The 20,395-nt window shown below is 40.1% G+C and overlaps 1 protein-coding gene across 10 annotated transcripts in view; it reads right to left on the reverse strand.

Annotated features, from left to right (window-relative positions):
* Positions 1 to 5,562: 5,562 nt before the first annotated feature.
* tjp1a (tight junction protein 1a) overlaps positions 5,563 to 20,395 on the reverse strand; it is a 114,004-nt gene continuing 99,171 nt past the window's right edge. For 5 of the 10 annotated variants that reach the window (XM_058382214.1, XM_058382215.1, XM_058382219.1 and 2 more), the window contains 13 exons: positions 18,567 to 18,649; positions 17,250 to 17,460; positions 16,292 to 16,392; positions 15,411 to 15,737; positions 14,662 to 14,802; positions 13,315 to 13,944; positions 12,648 to 12,733; positions 12,187 to 12,396; positions 10,943 to 11,022; positions 10,118 to 10,502; positions 9,788 to 10,005; positions 8,930 to 9,073; positions 5,563 to 7,267 (listed from right to left, as the gene is read on the reverse strand). In XM_058382214.1, the coding sequence (XP_058238197.1) occupies positions 7,173 to 7,267; positions 8,930 to 9,073; positions 9,788 to 10,005; positions 10,118 to 10,502; positions 10,943 to 11,022; positions 12,187 to 12,396; positions 12,648 to 12,733; positions 13,315 to 13,944; positions 14,662 to 14,802; positions 15,411 to 15,737; positions 16,292 to 16,392; positions 17,250 to 17,460; positions 18,567 to 18,649 (2,711 nt within the window). In that variant the 3' untranslated portion in view covers positions 5,563 to 7,172. The remainder of the gene's footprint in view (positions 7,268 to 8,929; positions 9,074 to 9,787; positions 10,006 to 10,117; positions 10,503 to 10,942; positions 11,023 to 12,186; positions 12,397 to 12,647; positions 12,734 to 13,314; positions 13,945 to 14,661; positions 14,803 to 15,410; positions 15,738 to 16,291; positions 16,393 to 17,249; positions 17,461 to 18,566; positions 18,650 to 20,395) is intronic. The other 5 variants (XM_058382217.1, XM_058382224.1, XM_058382216.1 and 2 more) reach the window with 3 other exon arrangements.

Here is a 20,395-nt window from a genome sequence, read left to right on the forward strand (position 1 = left end):
CACACACACACACACACACACACAGGTGTGTATAGTAGCAACTGCTCCCCTAAGATGAGAAGAACCCAGTGGGAGACGGGTAAATTGAAGAGACTGTAGCTGCCCCTCGTTTTTCATTTTCAGCCCCAAACCACCATTTAACTAACTCTCCCTAAAGACCATCCCCTAACACACTCTCCAGAAAACAAGAAAACACACTCACACACACTTTATCTACTAAACAGCGCTTAAAAAACATGGTTTCATGATTGCAAATAAATAAGTGTGCACAGGGACAAAACTCACTTTACTTTAAATGGCTAGTCGAGTATATATTACCTTTATAAAACACATACTGAACACAATGGAATGAACACAAGGTGGCTTGCTTTATTTGTTTTTAATGCACTTTAGAACCTTTTGGGCCACTTTAGTGCCTTAACTGAAATAGATTTTTTCCCCAATAAAATCGAAATAAATTAGTGTTTTATTAATTAGAAGGTGGGTTAAGACTTTCCAATAGTTAAGAAAAGAAGAACAAACAATCTTCAAAAATCTTAAACTTTATCTAAACTTTATTTATTTATACAAAAATAAAATTTTTTAAAAAAAAGTGTCGATAGTAAAACCGAAAGAGTCGACTCATGAGTGAACCGAGTCAAATGATCTGAAAGTGTGAACCGAACAACATACTGAACGAATCTTATTTAAATTAGCATGTGGAGATATTTCTAAGTGATAAAAATAACGAGAAGTTATAACATAATATTAATAAAATACTTAATCCGTTGAAGTTTAACACTGAAAAACACGACGGGACGAATTGATTCCGAATCGATTGACTCGCGCGTCTGACTCGACTCCGAGATCCGTTTGCCAGTTAACGATTGCAAATATTAAACAGTTAAATACGGCTGTATTTTCACAAACATTCCTAAACAGCGCACTCTTGTGGCACTCAACACATAAAAAGTCACAATTTCACTCAATAAAAATAACTTTAAGTCCAAAGGATATACACAAAAATCCGTTTGTTTCACATTTCAACAAACACCACAGTTAACACTCGGTTAGCGGTTAATGCTAAATATAATCACAAATACTTTTAACCGTATAAAATTGTTTGTTGTTTTTTTTTTTTTAGTAACTTACCTACACACCTGAGAGAAATGTTGATATTCACGGTGGTTTGTTTTACATTTTCGCTCTTCAAATAATATTAATAACAAACTTAAATTTCCACTTGCTAACCGGAGAAAACATTAGCCTCAGCTGTTAGCATTCATCTTTTTTTTTCTTCTTCAGTTGCCTAGCAACAGTGTTTCCACACTGGCCCTTCAACATATGGGGATAGATAGATAGATGGATAGATAGATAGATAGATAGATAGATAGATAGATAGATAGATAGATAGATAGATAGATAGACAGACGGATAGATAGACAGACGGATAGATAGATAGATAGATAGATAGATAGATAGATAGATAGATAGATAGATAGATAGATAGATAGATAGATAGATAGAGCAACAAACGGATAGATAACCAGAAAGACAGACAGAGAGAGCAAGAAACAGACAGACACATAGATAGATAGATAGATAGATAGATAGATAGATAGATAGATAGATAGATAGATAGATAGAGCAAGAAACAGACAGACACACAGATAGAGAGAGAGATAGATAGATAGATAGATAGATAGATAGATAGATGGCAAAAAAAGAAAAAAACAAATCTTTGCTTAAGCTGTTCATCGAAATGACTTTTAAACTCTAATCCATCTTCATCGTTTATATATAAATCTGTATTATAAAAGATTTCTAGCAGAAATAAAATGGTTCTTATTTTAACGGCACTTTCACTCGTGTTTACATGAAAAAGAGTCACATTTATTAGTCTTAACATCATTATACAGAAAGACCTCTGCTGCCCACACGGACACACGGACACAATATTGTTATTCATTTCCCGTACAGACAATAAAAGATGCTGAAAATAGGAAATGAAGAGGAAATTTCATTTCAGTTTCGTCCTCATGCTGGAAAACGCTGATAATCATCTAAAGTCTGAAGCTCACTATCACTGGATCTTTAAATAAAGCCATCTGAATTCATTTCCCCTCTTATCTTCCTGACCAGACTGCACACGTATATATCGATGAGGGAAGATAGAGCATCTGTAGAGGATAAGGAAAAACTCGTTTGTGAAAGAGACAGATGTCTCTCTCTCTCCTTCTCTCTCTCTCTCTTTAGGTCCTGTACGTTCTCGTGGTGGGGCATCCATGAATCAGACTTGTTGGTCCAACACATCTGGGGAAATTGGAGGCCAAATCAACACCTCAAACTGGTTGTTGTGGTCATCAAACCATTCCTGAACCATTTCTGCTTTGTGTCACGGAGCATTATCCTGCTGAAAGAGGCCACAGCCATCAGGGAATAGCGTTTCAATGAAAGAGTGTACATGGACTGCAGCAATGCTTAGGTAGGTGGAACGTGTCACAGTAACATCCACATGGATGGCAGGACCCAAGGACCCCTTCCACGTGATATAAAAGAAAACGTGATTCATCAGACCAAGTCACCTTCTTCTGTTGCTCCGTGGTTCAGTCCTGATGCTCACATACCCATTGTTGGTGGTGCACAGGGGTCAGCATGGGCACCCTGACTGGTCTGCATCTATACGGCCGCATACGCAACAAACTGTGATGGTTGCTATGATATTCCACATCCCCCAAGTCCTAGCGAATCAGAGCCAGACTACAGGCCATGAAGATCAGGCCCTTGTTGATGTACAGCACCACAGAGACACCAAACCCACACTCTGGTATAAATTAAAACCCAAACACACACACACACACTTCAGTACAGAAATATAAAGAAGGCAGAGACTGACAAACTCCTCACCAACTCCAACTAAACTCAAACACTATGCTAATTATAAGCCACAAACACTAGTACTTCATTATTACCATCCTTGTGAACGAGAACACACACACACACACACACACACACACACACAGTAAATATGTCAACAATTACATTTAGATTTATTTATTTGGCAGACACTTTTATGCAAAGCGTCAGTTCAAGTTAAAGTAACTGACATTCCATCGTTCAGTCCTACAACAGCTGCAGTCTTTCCTCTCTCTCTCTCTCTCTCTCTCTCACACACACACACACACACACACACACACACACACACACAGCAAGAGTGAGACAAATAATTAGACAAATCAAGAAACAGGAAGGGGGGGGGTAAAAAGATGCATAGAGATAGGAAGATGGGGAGAAAGACATATTGGAGGGGGAGAGATAGATAGAGCAAGAAACAGATAGACTGACAGATAGATAGACTGACAGATAGATAGATAGATAGATAGATAGATAGATAGATAGATAGATAGATAGATAGATAGATAGATAGATAGATAGATAGATAGATAGATAGATAGATAGATAGATAGATAGATAGATAGATAGACAATGAGTGAGAGCAAAAGAGAATGAGTGAGAGAGAGAAATAGACACAGACATAATGATAGAGAGGGGAGAGAGAGCCAGAGAAAGCAGGAAACAAAGACAGACAAAACGAGGGGGGGAGTGGATGCATTGCAAGATGATGGATAGAGAGACAGGCAGAAAGAGAGAGAGAGAGAGACAGAGAGAGACTGACTAAAGAAGAAAAGAGGGATGAACACACACACACCATGAAGTGTTCCAGAAATCCTGCAAGTTTAAATCACATATAAAGCCGACAGCTCCAGAATCATTGCACCACAATCCTGATTTCCTTTAATAAAAATCTTTCAGACTTATTCTCTCTCTAAAAGCAGACATGACCAAATTAATGGCACCACTTTAAAAAAAAAAAAATCATGCGTATAAAGCAGTACAGAAATCAAACAGATCACTGCTGAATGTGTGTGGCTGCTGTCCATCTATCAGCTTTACTGTATCAGTAGCGTGGCGAGAGACTGCCCCCTGTCTGTGGAGAGGTGGAACCTGGAGAGTTTCTCTCTCCTTAAGTTGTCTTAATTTGTCATATATACATTACTGCACAGTGAAATTCTTTCTTCACATATCCTATCCTTGGGGGTTGGGGTCAGAGCTCAGGGTCAGCCATGATGGAGCGCTGTTAATGTAGGCTGCAGATGATGAGTCAGTAAGACTGGACAAGTAGTGGACAAAATTCATAAAGGAAAAAAAAACCCACGAATTTCAGTGCCAGAGTAAGTCGGCTTTATCAAGTAAATATCAAAGATTATATCAGTAGAATACATTCCAAAACATACCGTAATTTGAAACCTGATCTGCTTCAGCGGAGGGTGGCATGAAATCATGCAACAGGTGAAGCACTTCAGTTTTAACCTCACACCAATCTACCAGTTTACCTCAGGTTGGAGTCTGGTGGCTTGGTGATGCTCACTGCTGCTGTGGATAGTTCTGCCTGGACACCTTGTGACCTAGAGGACTGCTGTGGATAGAACCACTCGGAGACGATCACACCGTCTCTGACCTGCTGTTGCATCGGTCAGCTTTGAGCAGGAAGGAATCACAGAGTTTATAATGAACTCAGAAACTACAGACCGATTAGTTCCTCAGAAGCTCTTGGATGCACAATTCCAAGGACATTATTTACTGTCCAGTGTCACCCAAATGAGGATGAGGTTCCCTTCTGATCCTGGTTCCTCTCAGGGTTTCTCTCTCTTATCATCTCAGGAAGTTTTTCCTCACCACCGTCACCTCAGGCTTCTCATTAGAGATAAACAATCATTTTAAGTTTCTGTAAAGCTGCTTTGAGACAATGTCCATTGTTAGAAGTGCTATAGAAATAAAATGAATTGAATTGAAAAAATTAAGTGCTTCCTCCAGCGAGGTCATGGTCCGGTCATGAGTGCGATCACGGAGATGACAGGAACTCAGAGAACCGGCTCTTTACAAGCACGGCTTCTTTGGCCTTTAGGTAGGCTTTGAAAAGGCGATCTAAAGGGCTCAGGTGGTTAAGGATGGAGCCACACTGTGGTTAATTGAAGGATCAGAGTTAAAGCCCCAGCCCTGCCACTGCTGGGCCCCTGAGCAAGGTCCTTAAACCAGGGGCACTGTATTATAGCTACCCCTGCTCTCTGACCCCAACCTCCAAAGTTGGGATATGCAAAGAAAGAATTTCACCCTGCTGTAATGTACATTGCCAAATAAAGGCTTCTATTCTACTCTTCTATTCAGAAAAGCATCTGGAAACCTGCAGGACCTTGAAGGGGATGAGATACAACAGCAGAAGACCAGATCAGATTCCGCTCCTGGAACAAAGAACTCATAATTCATAATACAAATCTTCACCTTAAGAACTCACCTCCAGAATGAATTAAATTCCTACACCGGGGTTCCACTGTATCTTAAATCTTAAATAATACAATACAAATAAATAATCAGAACTTATTCCTAGATAACTTGCCTCATTCTAAAGTAAAAAAAATTAGGTTCCATGGTTTATACGAAAAATTTATATCCAGGAAATATCATGCAGCAATGTATCCTTGACGCATGATCTACTCCCATTAACAGACCAACAAAAATTGAACGTTTATTTTAAAAATGATTTTATTAAGGAATATAGTGGCATACCTGGACTGAACAGAAGAAAAAGAAAAAAGGTGTGAAGATCTAATGTTCAATTGAAGCCGTGTTATTTAAAAGAAAAAAATAAAATCTTACTGGTGTGCCATAATAATAATAATAATAATAATAATAATAATAATAATAATAGATCATCTATTAGTAAAAAAATACATTTCAGGGCACGTAAACAGCATTACAGATAAAATGAGCAGAAGCGGAGAAACACGCTTTATCAGAAGAGCGTTTAACTCGAGCGGAGCACTTCTTCATGATTTCAAAATGAAAGCGTAAAATGGTTGCGGTAATTGTTTTATAAAATAAAAAAACAAAAAAGGTTTAGACATTAGTGTGGATAAATTGATTTTAAAAAAAAAAAACAAAAAAAAAAAGGAAACATTAATATTAATATTACTATCAAGTCACAAGTTTGCAAGGCTCAAGATATAACCGGAATATAAACTTCATTTTCATTGCATTTATGTATTTATTTTTGTTTAGAGGTTTTGTTTTGTTTTTTTTTTGCCTTCCTAAGTTTTTTCTTTTCTTACAAAAACCATAAAGACATAAAAAAGTCATTTACAAACCAAGAACGAAGGCCATGTTAGCTTTATATACAGCTGATTTTCTTCTCGTGTCAGAATCGTGTGCATAGCAGGTACGCCGAGCTCTCTGTGTGTGTGTGTGTGTGTGTATACGTGTGTTTCAGGATTAGACACGCTGGCAGAACTTCATTTTGTTGCTTTTATCGTATAACTTATCACGCAAAAGACAAACACACGGAGTTGAAAAATGTTGAATAAGGCATCTTCTGCTTTAGCATGAGTGTGTGTGTGTGTTTGTGTGTGTGTGTGTGAGAGAGAGAGAGAGAGAGAGAGAGAGAGAGAGAAAGAGAGAGAGGAAAGAGAGGAGGAGTGTGAGCAGGAGTCCTGAGTCTGACGTGCATAGATCTTCACAGCGTAGGGAAGTTTGTGCTAGACGTGTAAAGTTGTGACGTTATTGTTAGGGAGCTGGAGGAGGTTTTTTGGGGAACAGCAGCACCGGGTCACGTCCACGCTCACGTTCTGTGCTTTGTTTCACGTACGATTTCTTTCCTTATATCTAATGTCTGTCACAGTCCTTCATTTCTGTTGGACACTGTGTCGATTTCTACACTTTCTTCTCGTCCCTCAACACCCACCCTGTCTGTGTGTGTGTGTGTGTGTGTGTGTGTGTGGGGCTTCACTGAAATAGACTAAAGCTTGATCTCCTTTATATATGAAAGTCACTCTAAATACTGCAGCGTGCATACTGGAGAGAGTTCGTATCAGCGGTTCATGGAAATCTGGGGGGGGGGGGGGTTCTTGTGCAGTCCAACGAGAAGAAAAAAGAAGAGGAAGAAGAAGAGGAAGAAGGAGGAAGAAGAGAGAAACAGTACTCCAGATTAGATCATCTTGTCTCCTGCCTCAAAATCTATCAATAAAATAAAAAATAAAAATAGAAAAGCGCAGACATCCTTCATATTTTAATTTCCGAAAAGTTAAAGAGCTCAGTTCGCTAATGGCAGTGTGTGTGTGTGTGTGTGTGTAACAGGCTCCTCAGAAGTGGTCAATGAGCACAGACACGCAGTTCGCTCCAACCAAGTAGTTTGGATCTCCAGGAAGAGATTTATTCTGCCAGTTCTTGGGATCACCTGGAGGGGGAGAGAGAGAGAGAGAGAGAGAGAGAGAGAGAGAGATGAAAAGGGAGAGGCACAGGAAGAGGGGGGGGGGGGGGGGGGGGAGGGAGAGAGGGGGGGGTGGACAGACAGACAGACAAGGAGGGAGAGACACAGATTGGGGGGGGGTTGTGGACAGATAGACAGACAGAGAAAACAAGACACACAACCAGACAGGAAGAGCCAAGGATGGATCGATAAATAGACAGATGGATAGACAAATTGAGAGAGACAACAAGAGGAAAAGAGAGAAGGAGAGAGAGGATATTTCACAGACAGGATGAACAGATTAACAGAGACACAAGATAGAGAGATAGATACAGGAAGAGAGCAAAGGAGAGAGACAGAGAGAAAAGTGAAGGGGGGGATAAAAAGAGAGAGAGAGAGAGAGAGAGAGAGAGAGAGAGAGAGAGAGAGAGAATATGAGTAGCTGTTTTTGGGTCATGGGTTCTAACCCCCTCGGTTAAAACTCACCTGGAGTCTCGAACTTCAATCATAAATCCTCACGAAACAGTTCATTAGCATACGTAATTAGCATACTCATTTGCATACTAAAATCACCCAGAGTCAGATAATGGTGTAGAAACTACACACAGTCTTATGAAGCACACACCGTATACACAAATAATATACATCTTTCAGTAAATCCTCATGCATTTACAGTAAAATCACACATTTACACACACATTTACATTAATGAACACGTTTACCTTCAGCACATTGTCAAAAATATAGGGACAAGGTACTGTGGGTGGGGGAGTGGGCGGGGCTTCCATGAGATTTTCAGGAATATACATATTCCTAAAAATGTATCATCTGTCATTTCTAATGACGTCGTCACTAACTAATTTTACATGGTGAACCCACATGAAGCGTCTAAATAGAACGGAAGCACTCCGAGAAAAGCTGCTCAACCAATCAGATTAGTGGAGCAGCGCTAACCGTTGTATAAAAATTCGATACGTTGTTCGGCACTACTGCCAACAGCGAAGCCTCGGCCATGATCATCACTAATGTGCTAACAGTTCTAGTGGGTTCCCTCCATAAGGTTATTAGAGCTCTGTGAGAGGAAGATAAGTGTCTCCAGCTGGGCCTCGTGATGCCTCAAATCTCTGCTAGACTTAATTCTCCATTTTCTAAATGAGGGATAATTAGCAGCTAATGCACGACTGACAGCTAATTCACAGACGGGTCTGCAGTACGCTGTGAGAGAGAAAGAGAAAGAGAAAGAGAGAGAGAATGAAAGAGAATGAATGAAAGCAGGAAAAAAGAAGGAAGGAAGGATGAGACACCTCCTTGCTGTAGGCACCTGCTGGAAAAGGAAGCAAGAAAGCCAAAAGATTCCCAACAAAAAAAAAAGGTAAACGATGGTAAAGGGGAAAGCATGATGAAGTGATCAGGTGAACATGCACAGCCCTAAAGCAGTGAAAATCCAAATAACAGTAATAAAAAATAATAGAAGAAGAAATCATGTAAATTAACCACCAGCATGAAAATGAACAATGAACACAAAAAGAAATGAACCCGGAACCGTGAGAAGCTGCACTAATGAGAAAATAATCAATGTGATGAGAAACCCCACGAACCGAGCAGAGCCACCCAGAGCCCCAAAAGCAGAGAGATTAGAGAGCAGCGTACCCGACGAGGAGTCGGAGGATTTTAGAGCAAAAGACCAACCATCAGGAGTCATAGACGCACAGTGAGGAAGACGAAGCTCCACGGGCTTCTGGAACTTCAGACCGTGTGGACCGCACATCACCAGGGGACTCAGAAGGGTTTCTCCTACACACACACACACACACACACACAGAAAGAGAGAGAGAGAGATTAACACAAGCCTATTCTCTTCTCTGATCTTGCATGATCATTTGTTTTGTTTTTTAATTACGCTAGTAATTTAGAATACAGTAGCATTTATTATAATTATAATAATCAACTCCTCTTACATTAGGTTTAAATTAAGCTAACAGAGCAAGGTGTTCAAACAATAAAAAAATATTATTTATAACAAATAACGTCATCAATAATGAAATCATAAGATAAATAATATTGGATAAAAAGCAACATCAATTTAAAAATGTAAAAGTTTTACTATTAATAATAAAGATATAAAACACTAACAAATTTAAAAATAAATTTTAAATATTATAATTAACAAATAATATAATAAAATAAATAATTAAGTCACAAGAATAATACTGGTTTAAATAACGGTTATTATTTACAAATAATAACAATAATAAAGCTATAAAAAATGCGAACAATGAATTTATAATTAAAGATATATATGTATAAATAATTTAATAATTATAAAAAAAAAACAAAATAAGTGCAGTAAAAATAAATAAATAAAATTGCTTTTATAAAAAAGGAAAAGTTTTAATAGTAATAAAAATAATGACAGTACAAAATGTATTTAAAAATATAACTGAAAAGTATAATTAATTTAATTATAATATTAATAATTATCATTATTATTATTATGTCTATATTTACCTTTCTCCTTGTCGAGCGGTGGCAGGATGCTGTTGTCCCGACACACTTTGAAATAGATCTCCTGCTCAATACCCTCAGGAATTGCCCCTTGGGGTATGATGATGCTCACGCCCGTCTCTATGGAGCTCAAAACGCCGCCATTTGAGTTGAAGATGCCTCGCGCTGTGGCGACGACCGTGTGCATATCTTCATCATCATCATCCTCCAGAGCGCTGGGGCTGAGAGAGAGAGAGAGAGAGAGAGAGAGAGAGAGAGAAAGGGGAGGTTTAGAGAAGATACTCTACATATAACACAGATTTACCTGTTACTCTTATCTCCTGTGTGTCAGACCTGACAGGGATGGCCTTGGGCACGGCGTTGATGTTGTTGTTCTGGTATTTAGGCGCGCGGTTAAAGGAGTCGTCCTGATCCGCAGGCTGCGTCTGGGTTTTCACCGGGCTGCTGGACAGCACTTTGACCGTGGTGTCGTTGGGCAGGAGGTTGTGGTTAAACTTGGGGCTGTCGAACTTGCGCTCGAAGGGCCGCGCCGAGGCCGTGTACGGTTTGGGGATGTTGTAGCGGGTGTAGCTGGAGGAGGGTGGAGGAGCGCCCGTGCCGTTGACAGGAGATTTCTCGGGGAAACTCTTCTGGGGGAGGTAGGAGCTTTGCACCGTGTCCTCGCGACCCAGGGGCTTGACTTTGGGAGAGCTGAGAGGTTCTGGAGGAGGAGTGGGAGCTAGAGAGAGAGAGAGAGAGAGAGAGAGAGAGAGAGAAATACTATAAAAAAGTCGTCGCAGTGACCAGTGCCATAAGAGCAGGCTTTATTTCAGGATTTCAGATCTTTAAATCTTACACTTATTTATTTACTTTAAATTTTTGCCTCAAAAGCATTGCAAAATTATTGGAAGCTGTTATTTAAAATAAACTACTTCTTCATTTATTATTTAAAATAGTCTCATAACTAATTACTAATCCTTCACCAGGGAGAAAACCAGAAAGTCAGACGCTTGTTGACCTCCATACATCAACTGTAACACCCTTCTGAGGTGCCAAGAATGTTGCAACACAACAGACAGATGATTAGAGCTGATCTCTGATCATTTCTTATTTTTTATATCTCACAATTATAAAGAGATGAATAAGAAGGAAGAAGCTAATTGTAGTATAACTCCTTACCTGCAGGTTTGGGTAAAGTAGGGGGCGGAGCAACTGGGATTACCTGGGGAACAGGACTGACCTTCTCAAGTGACTCAGTCCTATTACCACACACACACACACACACACACACAAACAATAACAGGACATCAGATGTTCATTCATCCATCCTCAGTAAACTCTTTATCCTGGTCAGGAGAACACAGTGGATCCGGAGTCTATCCTGGGAATCCTGTGTAGGAGCTGGGAATACACCCTGGATGGGACAGCAGTCTTTCACAGACCATCAATCATACTGAGGGACAATTTAGAGTCACTAATCCACCTAAAACACTGACATGTGTAGAACTGAATGGAGTTATCACGAGTGAGGCCTTATCAAGAACAAAAACATAATACTTTACCAATTTACAAATGTGATTAAATACACTACATTGCCAAAAGTTTTGGGACACCCCTCCAAATCATTGAATTCAGGTGTTGTTTTTCAGGGGTTGGGCTCGGTCCCTTAGCTTGGGGATGACCCCTTCCTGTTCCAACATGACTGCACACCAGTGACCAAGGCAAGGTCCATAAAGACATGGATGAGTGAGTTTGGTGTGGAGGAACTTGACTGGACCTGCACAGAGTCCTGACCTCAACCCCATAGAACACCTTTGGGCTGAATTAGAGCGGAGACTGTGAGCCAGAACAAAACTGGGACGTCTGCCTTTACATGCACATGAATGTAATATGGAGTTGTCCCGCCCTTTGCAGCTATAACAGCTTCAACTCTTCTGGGAAGGCTTTCTACAAGGATTAGGAGTGTGTTTATGGGAATTTTTGGCAATTCCTCTAGAAGCACATTTGTGAGGTCAGGCACTGATGTTGGATGAGAAGGTCTGGATCACAGTCTTTGTGCACTCCCACAAAGTTAGGAGCATGAAATTGTCCAAAATGTCTTGGTATGAAGCTGAAGCATTAAGAGTTCCTTTCACTGGAACTAAGGGGCCGAGACCAACCCCTGAAACACAACACCCGAATTCAATTATCTGGAGGGGTGTCCCAAAACTTTTGGCAATATAGTGTACATTATTATGTAAGTTATGAGTTTATCAGTACAACCATCACTTGTTACGACATTGAAGAATGGACGATATTGGCTTCTTTAAAATAAAAATATTCATATTGGCTGAACTGAATATTTAATAGATTTTAATTTAGAAAACTACGGCTCACAAAACAAGAGCTTGCTTTCTTGGTGAAATACGGTGTGTGTGTGTTACCTGGGGTAGTTGTTCCCAGGCTGGCTCTGTGGTTGTGTTGGTTTGCTCCCAGGTTGTGGTTGTGTTTGTGCTGGAGGCTTGGTGTCAAAACTGCGGCGATCGAAGTAAGACAGCTGCTTCCGGTAGTACTCCTCATCCTCGTCAGGGTCGTAATGATTCGCCCGGATGATGTCGCTTGGTCTCGACTGGGGCTGCTGGGGCTCGGGGGCTCTGTTTGTGTGTGTGAGAGAGGGAGAGAGAGAGAGTGAGAGAGAGAGACTGACTTTTATTTATTTAAAATATTTACAGTTCAGAAAATAACCACAAGGTGGCACCATACACAATAACAATTATTATTATTACTATTATGATTATTATAATAATTTTTAAATAAAATATGATGATAATTACACAAAGTTTAATCTGAATTTAGAACAGAGACGAACTGCAAAAATGTAAAGATGCTTTTTGTTTCTTTTTACCTGAAGGTCTTCTCTTGATCGAGGCTGTTCAGAGAGTTCGCTTTGGGCACAGAGGCAGCCCCTGGTTTAGGGACCATGTCTGCTGACTGAGAGAGAGAGAGAGAGAGAGAGAGAGAGAGATGTGAGCATTTTGTTGTATTTTTGGAAATTTTGCTCAGAAATACAATCAATAATACTTTACTGTCTAATTAAAAATTTATAAATATAAATGTATTTTATTGTAAATGAAAGACTTTTCCTATTCAAAAAATATTAGAAAAAATTATTCAGAAGTTTCAGAACAAAAAAAAATGCTTCCCATCAGTTTGTAATAAATTTACTTTTTCTTCAAGTAATATAAAAAGATATCAAACTATCTCAAAGGCTGTACCCAAATAAAACCAAGTATTTAACATTTCAATATTTTTCTAAACATTAAACAGCAAATAAATAAATGACATCTGAACAGTAAATACGCTGAATATCGTCAGTATTTCCTGTACAATAAATCTAATAAGATTACTGTTAAAGTCACTGCAGCTTGAAATTAGAAATTAAACTTTTTAAAAAATAAATAAGACTTTTAATCTTTAAGCGTAAATATTTCACAGGAAACACTAAAGATATTTTTAGCTGTGGAAACTTTTTGCCGTATTTTTTTTTACTTTGTCATAAATAAAGGTCTCACCCTCAGCGTGGTGTCCAGGTTCTCTTTGGCGCGGTCCACCGACACCGAGCGCTTGTTCTCGAACATCTTCACCCGAGTCAGAACAGACTGTGGCTTCATCGCCGGATCTTCCCCCGCCTCTGGAGGCGGGGGTGGGAGGGGCTTGTTCAGAGTGTCCGCCTCTGCTGGGAGGGTCTCGACTTTGGGAGGGGGCGGGGTGTCCGAACTCACGTACCCCCTAGGCTGGGTGGGTCTCGGAGGAGGCGCGGCTTCGTAATACTGTTTCGGTGGCTCCGGGGAGCGAGACGCGGGCGGAGGGAGGGGATCCTGGTCGAAACGTGCGGGTGTGATAGTGGGCGGGGCTTCGTCGTGACGGACAGGCGCCGGCGCGGGCTTCCCGAAGCGAGGTCTCGCTGGGCTGTAGTCGCCTTGACGCTCGTATCCAGGCCACTGCTCTTGCGAGTCGTAATTCCGAGACTTGGCGTCGGTGTACGGACCTTCGTAACGGTATGGCTGGTGATCGTAATCTCTGTACGCTGCGTCCTCCTGGTAAAGGGGCTGCTGGGAATTGTAAACAGGTGGCTGCTTTAACCCAGGGCTGCTCGTCCGTGCCGCCGGGTTCTCGCTGTAGATCTCCGTCTGGTACGGCTGCTGAAAATATGTGAACGAAAAAGAAAAAATGAGTGCTTGCAGAAAGAAGGACAAGCATTGTAAAAAAAAAAATTTTTACAGGTCAGAAACCGAAGGCGGTTAATACGCATTTATGGCTGAAGGATGAAGCTTTAGAGTCAGAGGAGGAAGGAAAGACCTGCAATAGAGGAAGACTAAGAGGGGCCGTTATTATTATTTTTTTTACTTTTCTTTAAATTTTTTTTATTATTAATATGAACAGGTTCAAAACACGGAAGCAATAAAGAGAACAGAATATTTCACCAAAGGCTAAATAAAAAGATTATTAAGGCAAGAAAATTAAAGCTTTTGATAAGTAGCCTATGGTGATAACGTGGAACAAGGCTACCTTTCAAAGCCACTGCAAAAATTATAAACAATATAATAAATAATATAATTATAAGCAGTGGGGAAATGAACGAGTGTGTAAATAAACCCACAGCGTTCGAGTCACAGCGGTCATTAAAATCACACAACGACAAGGAAGTCATGCACAGGATTCGTGCGAAAGCATGCAACACCTCGAATGAGACGCACCAGCATGCGGACAGATAGATAGATAGATAGACAGACAGACAGATAAATAGATAGTTCATTCCAGTGCAGTGCACATGCAAGAAAAGACAGATTGAGAGAAAGCACCCAGGCGTTCGGGCTGTAAAAGTGCCGGAATCTGTAGCCCGGAGGCTTGGGAGGTACCTTGGGCTCTGATTGGCTGGGCTCGGGAGCCGGGGGCAAGATGTCCGCCCCCGGTCCGGCGTTGCCCTCCGCCGAACTCAGAAGCGCTACATTAAGGTGTGCAGCGGGAGACGCTGGCTCGGGAAGAGCGGGCTCTGCTTTCTGTGAAGGTGGTCACAAACGTTTAATACAGCATGCTCACATGAACTCCTGCACAGCCGCATTCCTCATTTATTATTTAATATAAAAAAAAAGAAACCTATGATTTATTGAGTGAGAGGTGAGGTGAAGGAATCCAGTCGTGTGCCGATCGCAAGAGCTACGAATGGACAACAGCTTTTATCCGTTTCCGTTTACTGGTTTAGAGTTTAATTCTAGCACGTGGTACATTTTGGCAATTCATTTCAAGAGTACGAGATAAATACACACTCTAGTGGAGGAATAACACAGATTCATCAGTCATCATGCACGATAAATATGGCTCAGGTACACAGCTAGACCAACACCACGCCCATTCCTTCCGGCACAGACCACCACGACGAAGACACAGACATCGATGAGTAAAAACAGCAGGAATGACATCAGGAGTTACAGGTAAATATTCAGGAGGAATAAAAAAACAACAACAATAACACCACAATTCATTTCATTGATAACGTCAGGTATTGCTTTTCTATTCTCTGGGTTCATAATCGCCTCCACATGCCCTTCCTGAAGGACAGCACGGCCTCCAGGCAGCAGGGGAAGTGTGCGGCTCTGAGAAACGCTACCTGGTGTGACATGGGCGTGTTTTTGAAGGCGGCCGGATCAATGCGCGCGAGAGCGTCGTAGCTGGGAGGAGGCTGTTCCACGACGGGCTCCGAGGATCGGCTGATGGCCGGGGCGTGGCGCGGGACCCCGTCGTCATTCAGCGGCTCGTCGTTCAGCGGCTCGTCCAGCTCGTGGTCGGTGTAGGTTCCGCCCTCGGTGTCCGTGTCCTCGTAGTCGGAGGTGTGGCGGCTGTCCGTGCTGTACATGCTGTACTCACTGCCCGGCGCCGACAGGTACGACAACCGATCGTCGTGAATGTCCAGATCGTCTTCAGAAGCGCCGTCCGCCTGGGGGAGAGAGAGAGAATATGTATTTATATACATACATACATACATACATACATACATACATACATACATATATATATATATATATATATATATAGAGAGAGAGAGAGAGAGAGAAATAAAGATAGGGATTAAGAGAATGAGAAGGGCAGTAAAGATAGTTATAAGATGCAAGTAGGAAGGAGAAGTAAAATAAGGAAGATAAAAATACAATGAGGAAATCAAAGGAAAATATGCAGGGTGGAAAAAATTAAGAAAGGGAAGAGACCATTGAAGAAAAGAGAGGCAGAAAGAATGAATATGGAGAGGAAGGAAAAGAGGAGAAAAGTGTGTGGAAGAGGAACAGGAGAAACAGAAGGCAGAAAAGGGAAGAAAATAGAAAGTAAGGACAGGAAAAGAATAAAAGAACAAATAAGTCGGAAAAACAAACAGAAAGATGAGATAAAATTTCAACTTCAGTGTGAACAGAATGTTCGGAATAAAAAATAAAACCTGTGTGAATAAACCAGAATTAAACCCGTATGCAGGGTAGAGCGGTTCATCACGGGTCTCACCTTGCCCTCAGAAACCCAGACCAGCTGATTCTGCTGCTGCTGGATCGTCTCCTTCAGAGCTCCGTACCAACCCTCATTCATGTTGTTCATGTTTATAATGGCTGCAGAAAGAGAGAGAGAGAAAAAGAGAGAGACAGACAGAATGTGAGGGAGAGACACACAAATGGGGGGCAGGGGGGGCAGAGAGAAAGAGAGAGCGAGGGAAACAGAAAGAAAGAAAGAGACCAAGAGAGAGAGCCAGAGAGAAAACAAGAGAGAGAGAGAGAGAGAGAGAGAGAGAGAGCGAGAGGGAGGCTGATTTATACTGCAGAATCCATAAACATCCACTAGGGGGCAGTGTTGCACTATCCACACTAGCATGTTAAAAATATCTAAAGAAACACTGGACATAATAAAGTAAGCCAGACGAGAGCTTGATGCTAAAATATCACAGTACACTTCTTCAATGTTAATTTCTTTAACATTATTTAATAAATAATTACCCTTTCTGGAGGCAGCCGATTTGATGGTAAATATTTTCCCCCCTCATTTTCAGCTATTTAATAAAAATAAATATGATGCTTATCTTGTAGATCTTGTTTCATAGAAATGCTGTAAATACTGATGAGTTTCCTGTTGTCCATCTCAAGACTAAAAACATGTACATAATATTTTCCTTTTTTTTCTCCTCTTGCACCATTTTGATTTTTATTCCTTCTTTTATTCCCTCTTTCATGACTGAATTTGGAACCAAAAAATGCGACTGAAAAAGTACACCATGTTAATAAACACACACCCTTCACACACACTAGAGTGAGATAATATAAAGTCAATAAAGATTATTATTTTGTAAAAAGTTCTAAAAAATATTTTTTACTGTGCTGTGCTCAGTAGAGAGATAATTCAGCGTCTGCTCTATCTTTAGTAACCTGCTCGTATTGTAATAAACCTGAAAGTAAACAGAGAGTCCTGCGCTCACCGGTGAAGAGGTGGTGGTTGTTCTTCCTCAGTTTGAGGGCGCGCTCGTACAGCTTCCTGGCGCTCTTCCTCGACTCGGGACACAGCCTCGTCCTCATGTTCTTCACCCCCTGCTTACTGTCAGGGTTCAGGAACACCACGATGGGGTACCACTGAGCGTAGTTCAGCCTGTCCACCGCGTTGGGGGTGATGTCCAACACGGCGTGTTTATCCTGCACACACCACAAAACACACACATCATCAGAGAACATTAGGGAGATACCATGAATAAATAAATAAATATAAATAAATAAATATCAGGATTTCTATGATGTATAACATGCAGCAGGATTTATATTTTATAGATGTTTCTTTAAGTAAAAAATAAATAAATAAATATTTTATAGAAGTTTCTTTAATAAAAAATAAATCAATAAATAAATATTTTATAGAAGTTTCTTTAAATAAAAATAAGTAAACAAATATCAGGATTTTTATGATGTATAACATGCAGCAGGATCTATATTTTTTAGAAGTTTCTTTAAGTGTAAATAAATAAATAAATAAATATTTTACATTAGTTTCTTTATTTAAAAATAAATCAATAAATAAAAAAATAAATAAATTAATATCAGGATTTCTATGATGTATAACCATGCAGCAGGATTCATATTTTATCATAGTTTATTTAATTCAAAACAAACAAACAAAAATAAAATAATCTGTGAAACTGTACCTTATTTAATGCTAAAAATATATTCACTATATATTTAAATGTTTTTAATAGGAAAAAAGCTTAACAAAAAATAAAAACACCATAAACCAAAAAAAAAAAATCTGTGTGAATATACGGTATAAATAAACACAAAAACCTACATAAAATCAGTTCGTCATTGCGCTACTAAATTTATTTCACTATAAAACCCTGCCATGAAATCCATGATATCTCAAGTGTACAGTGACAAACGATCAGCGTGTCATTACTACATTATTATTATATACATTATTACATCATGCTTCCTTTAGAGCGTTTCAAAGCATTTTTTAGATTTAATCAGGGAAGACTGATTACTGACATCACTAAATGATATCACAGGAAGCTCCGCCCACAAATCCAAATACATTTAGGAATGCCTTAATTCAGCAATAAAGGTCCAGGGGGCGGATTTACACCTTATCAAGCTCCTCCTACACGATTAAAGTTTAGGGTTTATCTTTTATCGGAGGAGTTGGATCAGGTCCAGCTTTTGTTTCTGCAGTGAGGATAATCGAAAGCTGTAAACACCAGCTCAGGTGTAATTTAAACACTAATGGAGCTCTTTGGCACTCGTCCACTCACCTTATCGATGATCTGCTTGATGGTGTGAAGGCGGATAATCCCGGAGCTGCGCTGATCCGTACCTGCGTCTCGGGGCTCGCTTTCTACAGCACGTGGCAGACACACACAACACACACACACACCGTTACACGCTAAACACCCGCAAGCACTGGTGCTCATGCTTCGGCTTGGCATCCTCAGAGAGACGCTGTCCTCTCACACTGCTCTACGATCTTAAACATAGATCTTCTTTACGGTTAGAAGTGAGAGAAACAACAGAACTGGTCTGGGATCAGCCGAATGGGGGTGGCTTCCACCCACCCACACACACCCACGCACCATCATACACACACACACACCCACAGTGAAATGAAAGTGCACATGCGGAAGCATACACAATTTGGATGCATCCAGACCTCTTGTAGTCTGCTGTACAAATTTCATGCTCCCTGAGCACTCGAGTACAGTTCTTACACTACTTACAGTGTGTGTGTGTGTGTGTGTGTGTGTGTGTGTGTTTAATATTCCACATGGCAGGAAAAAAAAGAGAGTTTAGCAGAAGTTTAGGATTAGGTTAATGAGAGTGACTTCAACCTTGTTGAATACGAATCAGAGTGAAGTTGATTCTTTAAAAAATAAGTAGCTGAGAAGCTCCTAAGGCCGAAAACGTCACAAAACCCGTGCTGGAAAAAGAGGCAAACAAACTTTTCTCGAATGTGTGAAGAAATCACAAAAATCACTCGAGCGCAGAGAACCAAGAGTCGGAATTGCTATAGAAGCGATTCGATGAGTATATAAACAACTGGTTTAAAATACTTTTGTATGTCTAGTGCTTTACAAGAAGTGCTTTTGTGTCCTGGATTAGTTTAGATGAGCAGCTCAAATCGACAAAAATTCCGTTATCAAAAACACGCTCGATTCACTTCCCATAGGGAGTCGATTCAGAGTCGAATCGCTTTCTCACTAGAGCATGATTCAAAAATGTTCGCATTTCTCAAAATTGCACTCCTCATTCAGGAGAAAAAAAATTCAGATTAACGATTTATTCATCTAAAAAATGTAAAATGTCGTAACCAGGTCAGTTTCTATTGAATTATGAATCGAATGAATCGAAATCAGATCCTCTTTGTCCGATCGTTACACACCTTCTTAAACAAATCATGCAAATCCGCACTCCTCCAGAAGCCAAGCTGTATTCATCTGCATAATTATTGGCACCCTTCAAATGATCAGACGATTATTACTGTATTAATATAAACCTGAGACCCTCATGAAGATAGAATTCTGTAAATTTCCAGGAACCAGGCTGCCTCTGCCAGGAGGTTAAGACATGGCCATGTGTAGAATTCTTTGTAATGGACATCTACATGGAAATTCTTGTCAGAAAATCTGAAGTAAACAGGTCCAAATTCGAACCCTGATTTTTTGTTTTGGGGTCAAAAACAAGTGTCACAGATTATTATCTAAAGTAACTTAAAGTGTCCATTAATGAGAATGCAAGATCCTCTAATAGACACTTTTCTAATAGTCTTTTTACACTAATTATATGATTTTGATCGCAGGGGTGCCAATAATTTTGAACCCAGTGCAAATATACATAAATAGCCCAGTACAACAACAAAAAAGTTTTTTTAAAGCATAAAGTTAAAAGTAAAACTATGTAACCTCCCAACTTTTTTTAATTTGTGGAATTTAATTTTTTTTTTTTGTCAATGGTGGTAATAATTTTGAACCGATCATGCCTCATACACACTCCTACAGCTCTGTGTATATGAAGTTATTTCCGTTTTTGTTGTTTAGTTATTTGTAACGGATTACTGCTATGTGAGGGCTGGTGACTGTGTGCCAGC

The sequence above is a fragment of the Hemibagrus wyckioides genome, linkage group LG27 (genome assembly GCF_019097595.1).
Source record: "Hemibagrus wyckioides isolate EC202008001 linkage group LG27, SWU_Hwy_1.0, whole genome shotgun sequence".
Taxonomy (NCBI): Eukaryota; Metazoa; Chordata; class Actinopteri; order Siluriformes; family Bagridae; genus Hemibagrus; species Hemibagrus wyckioides.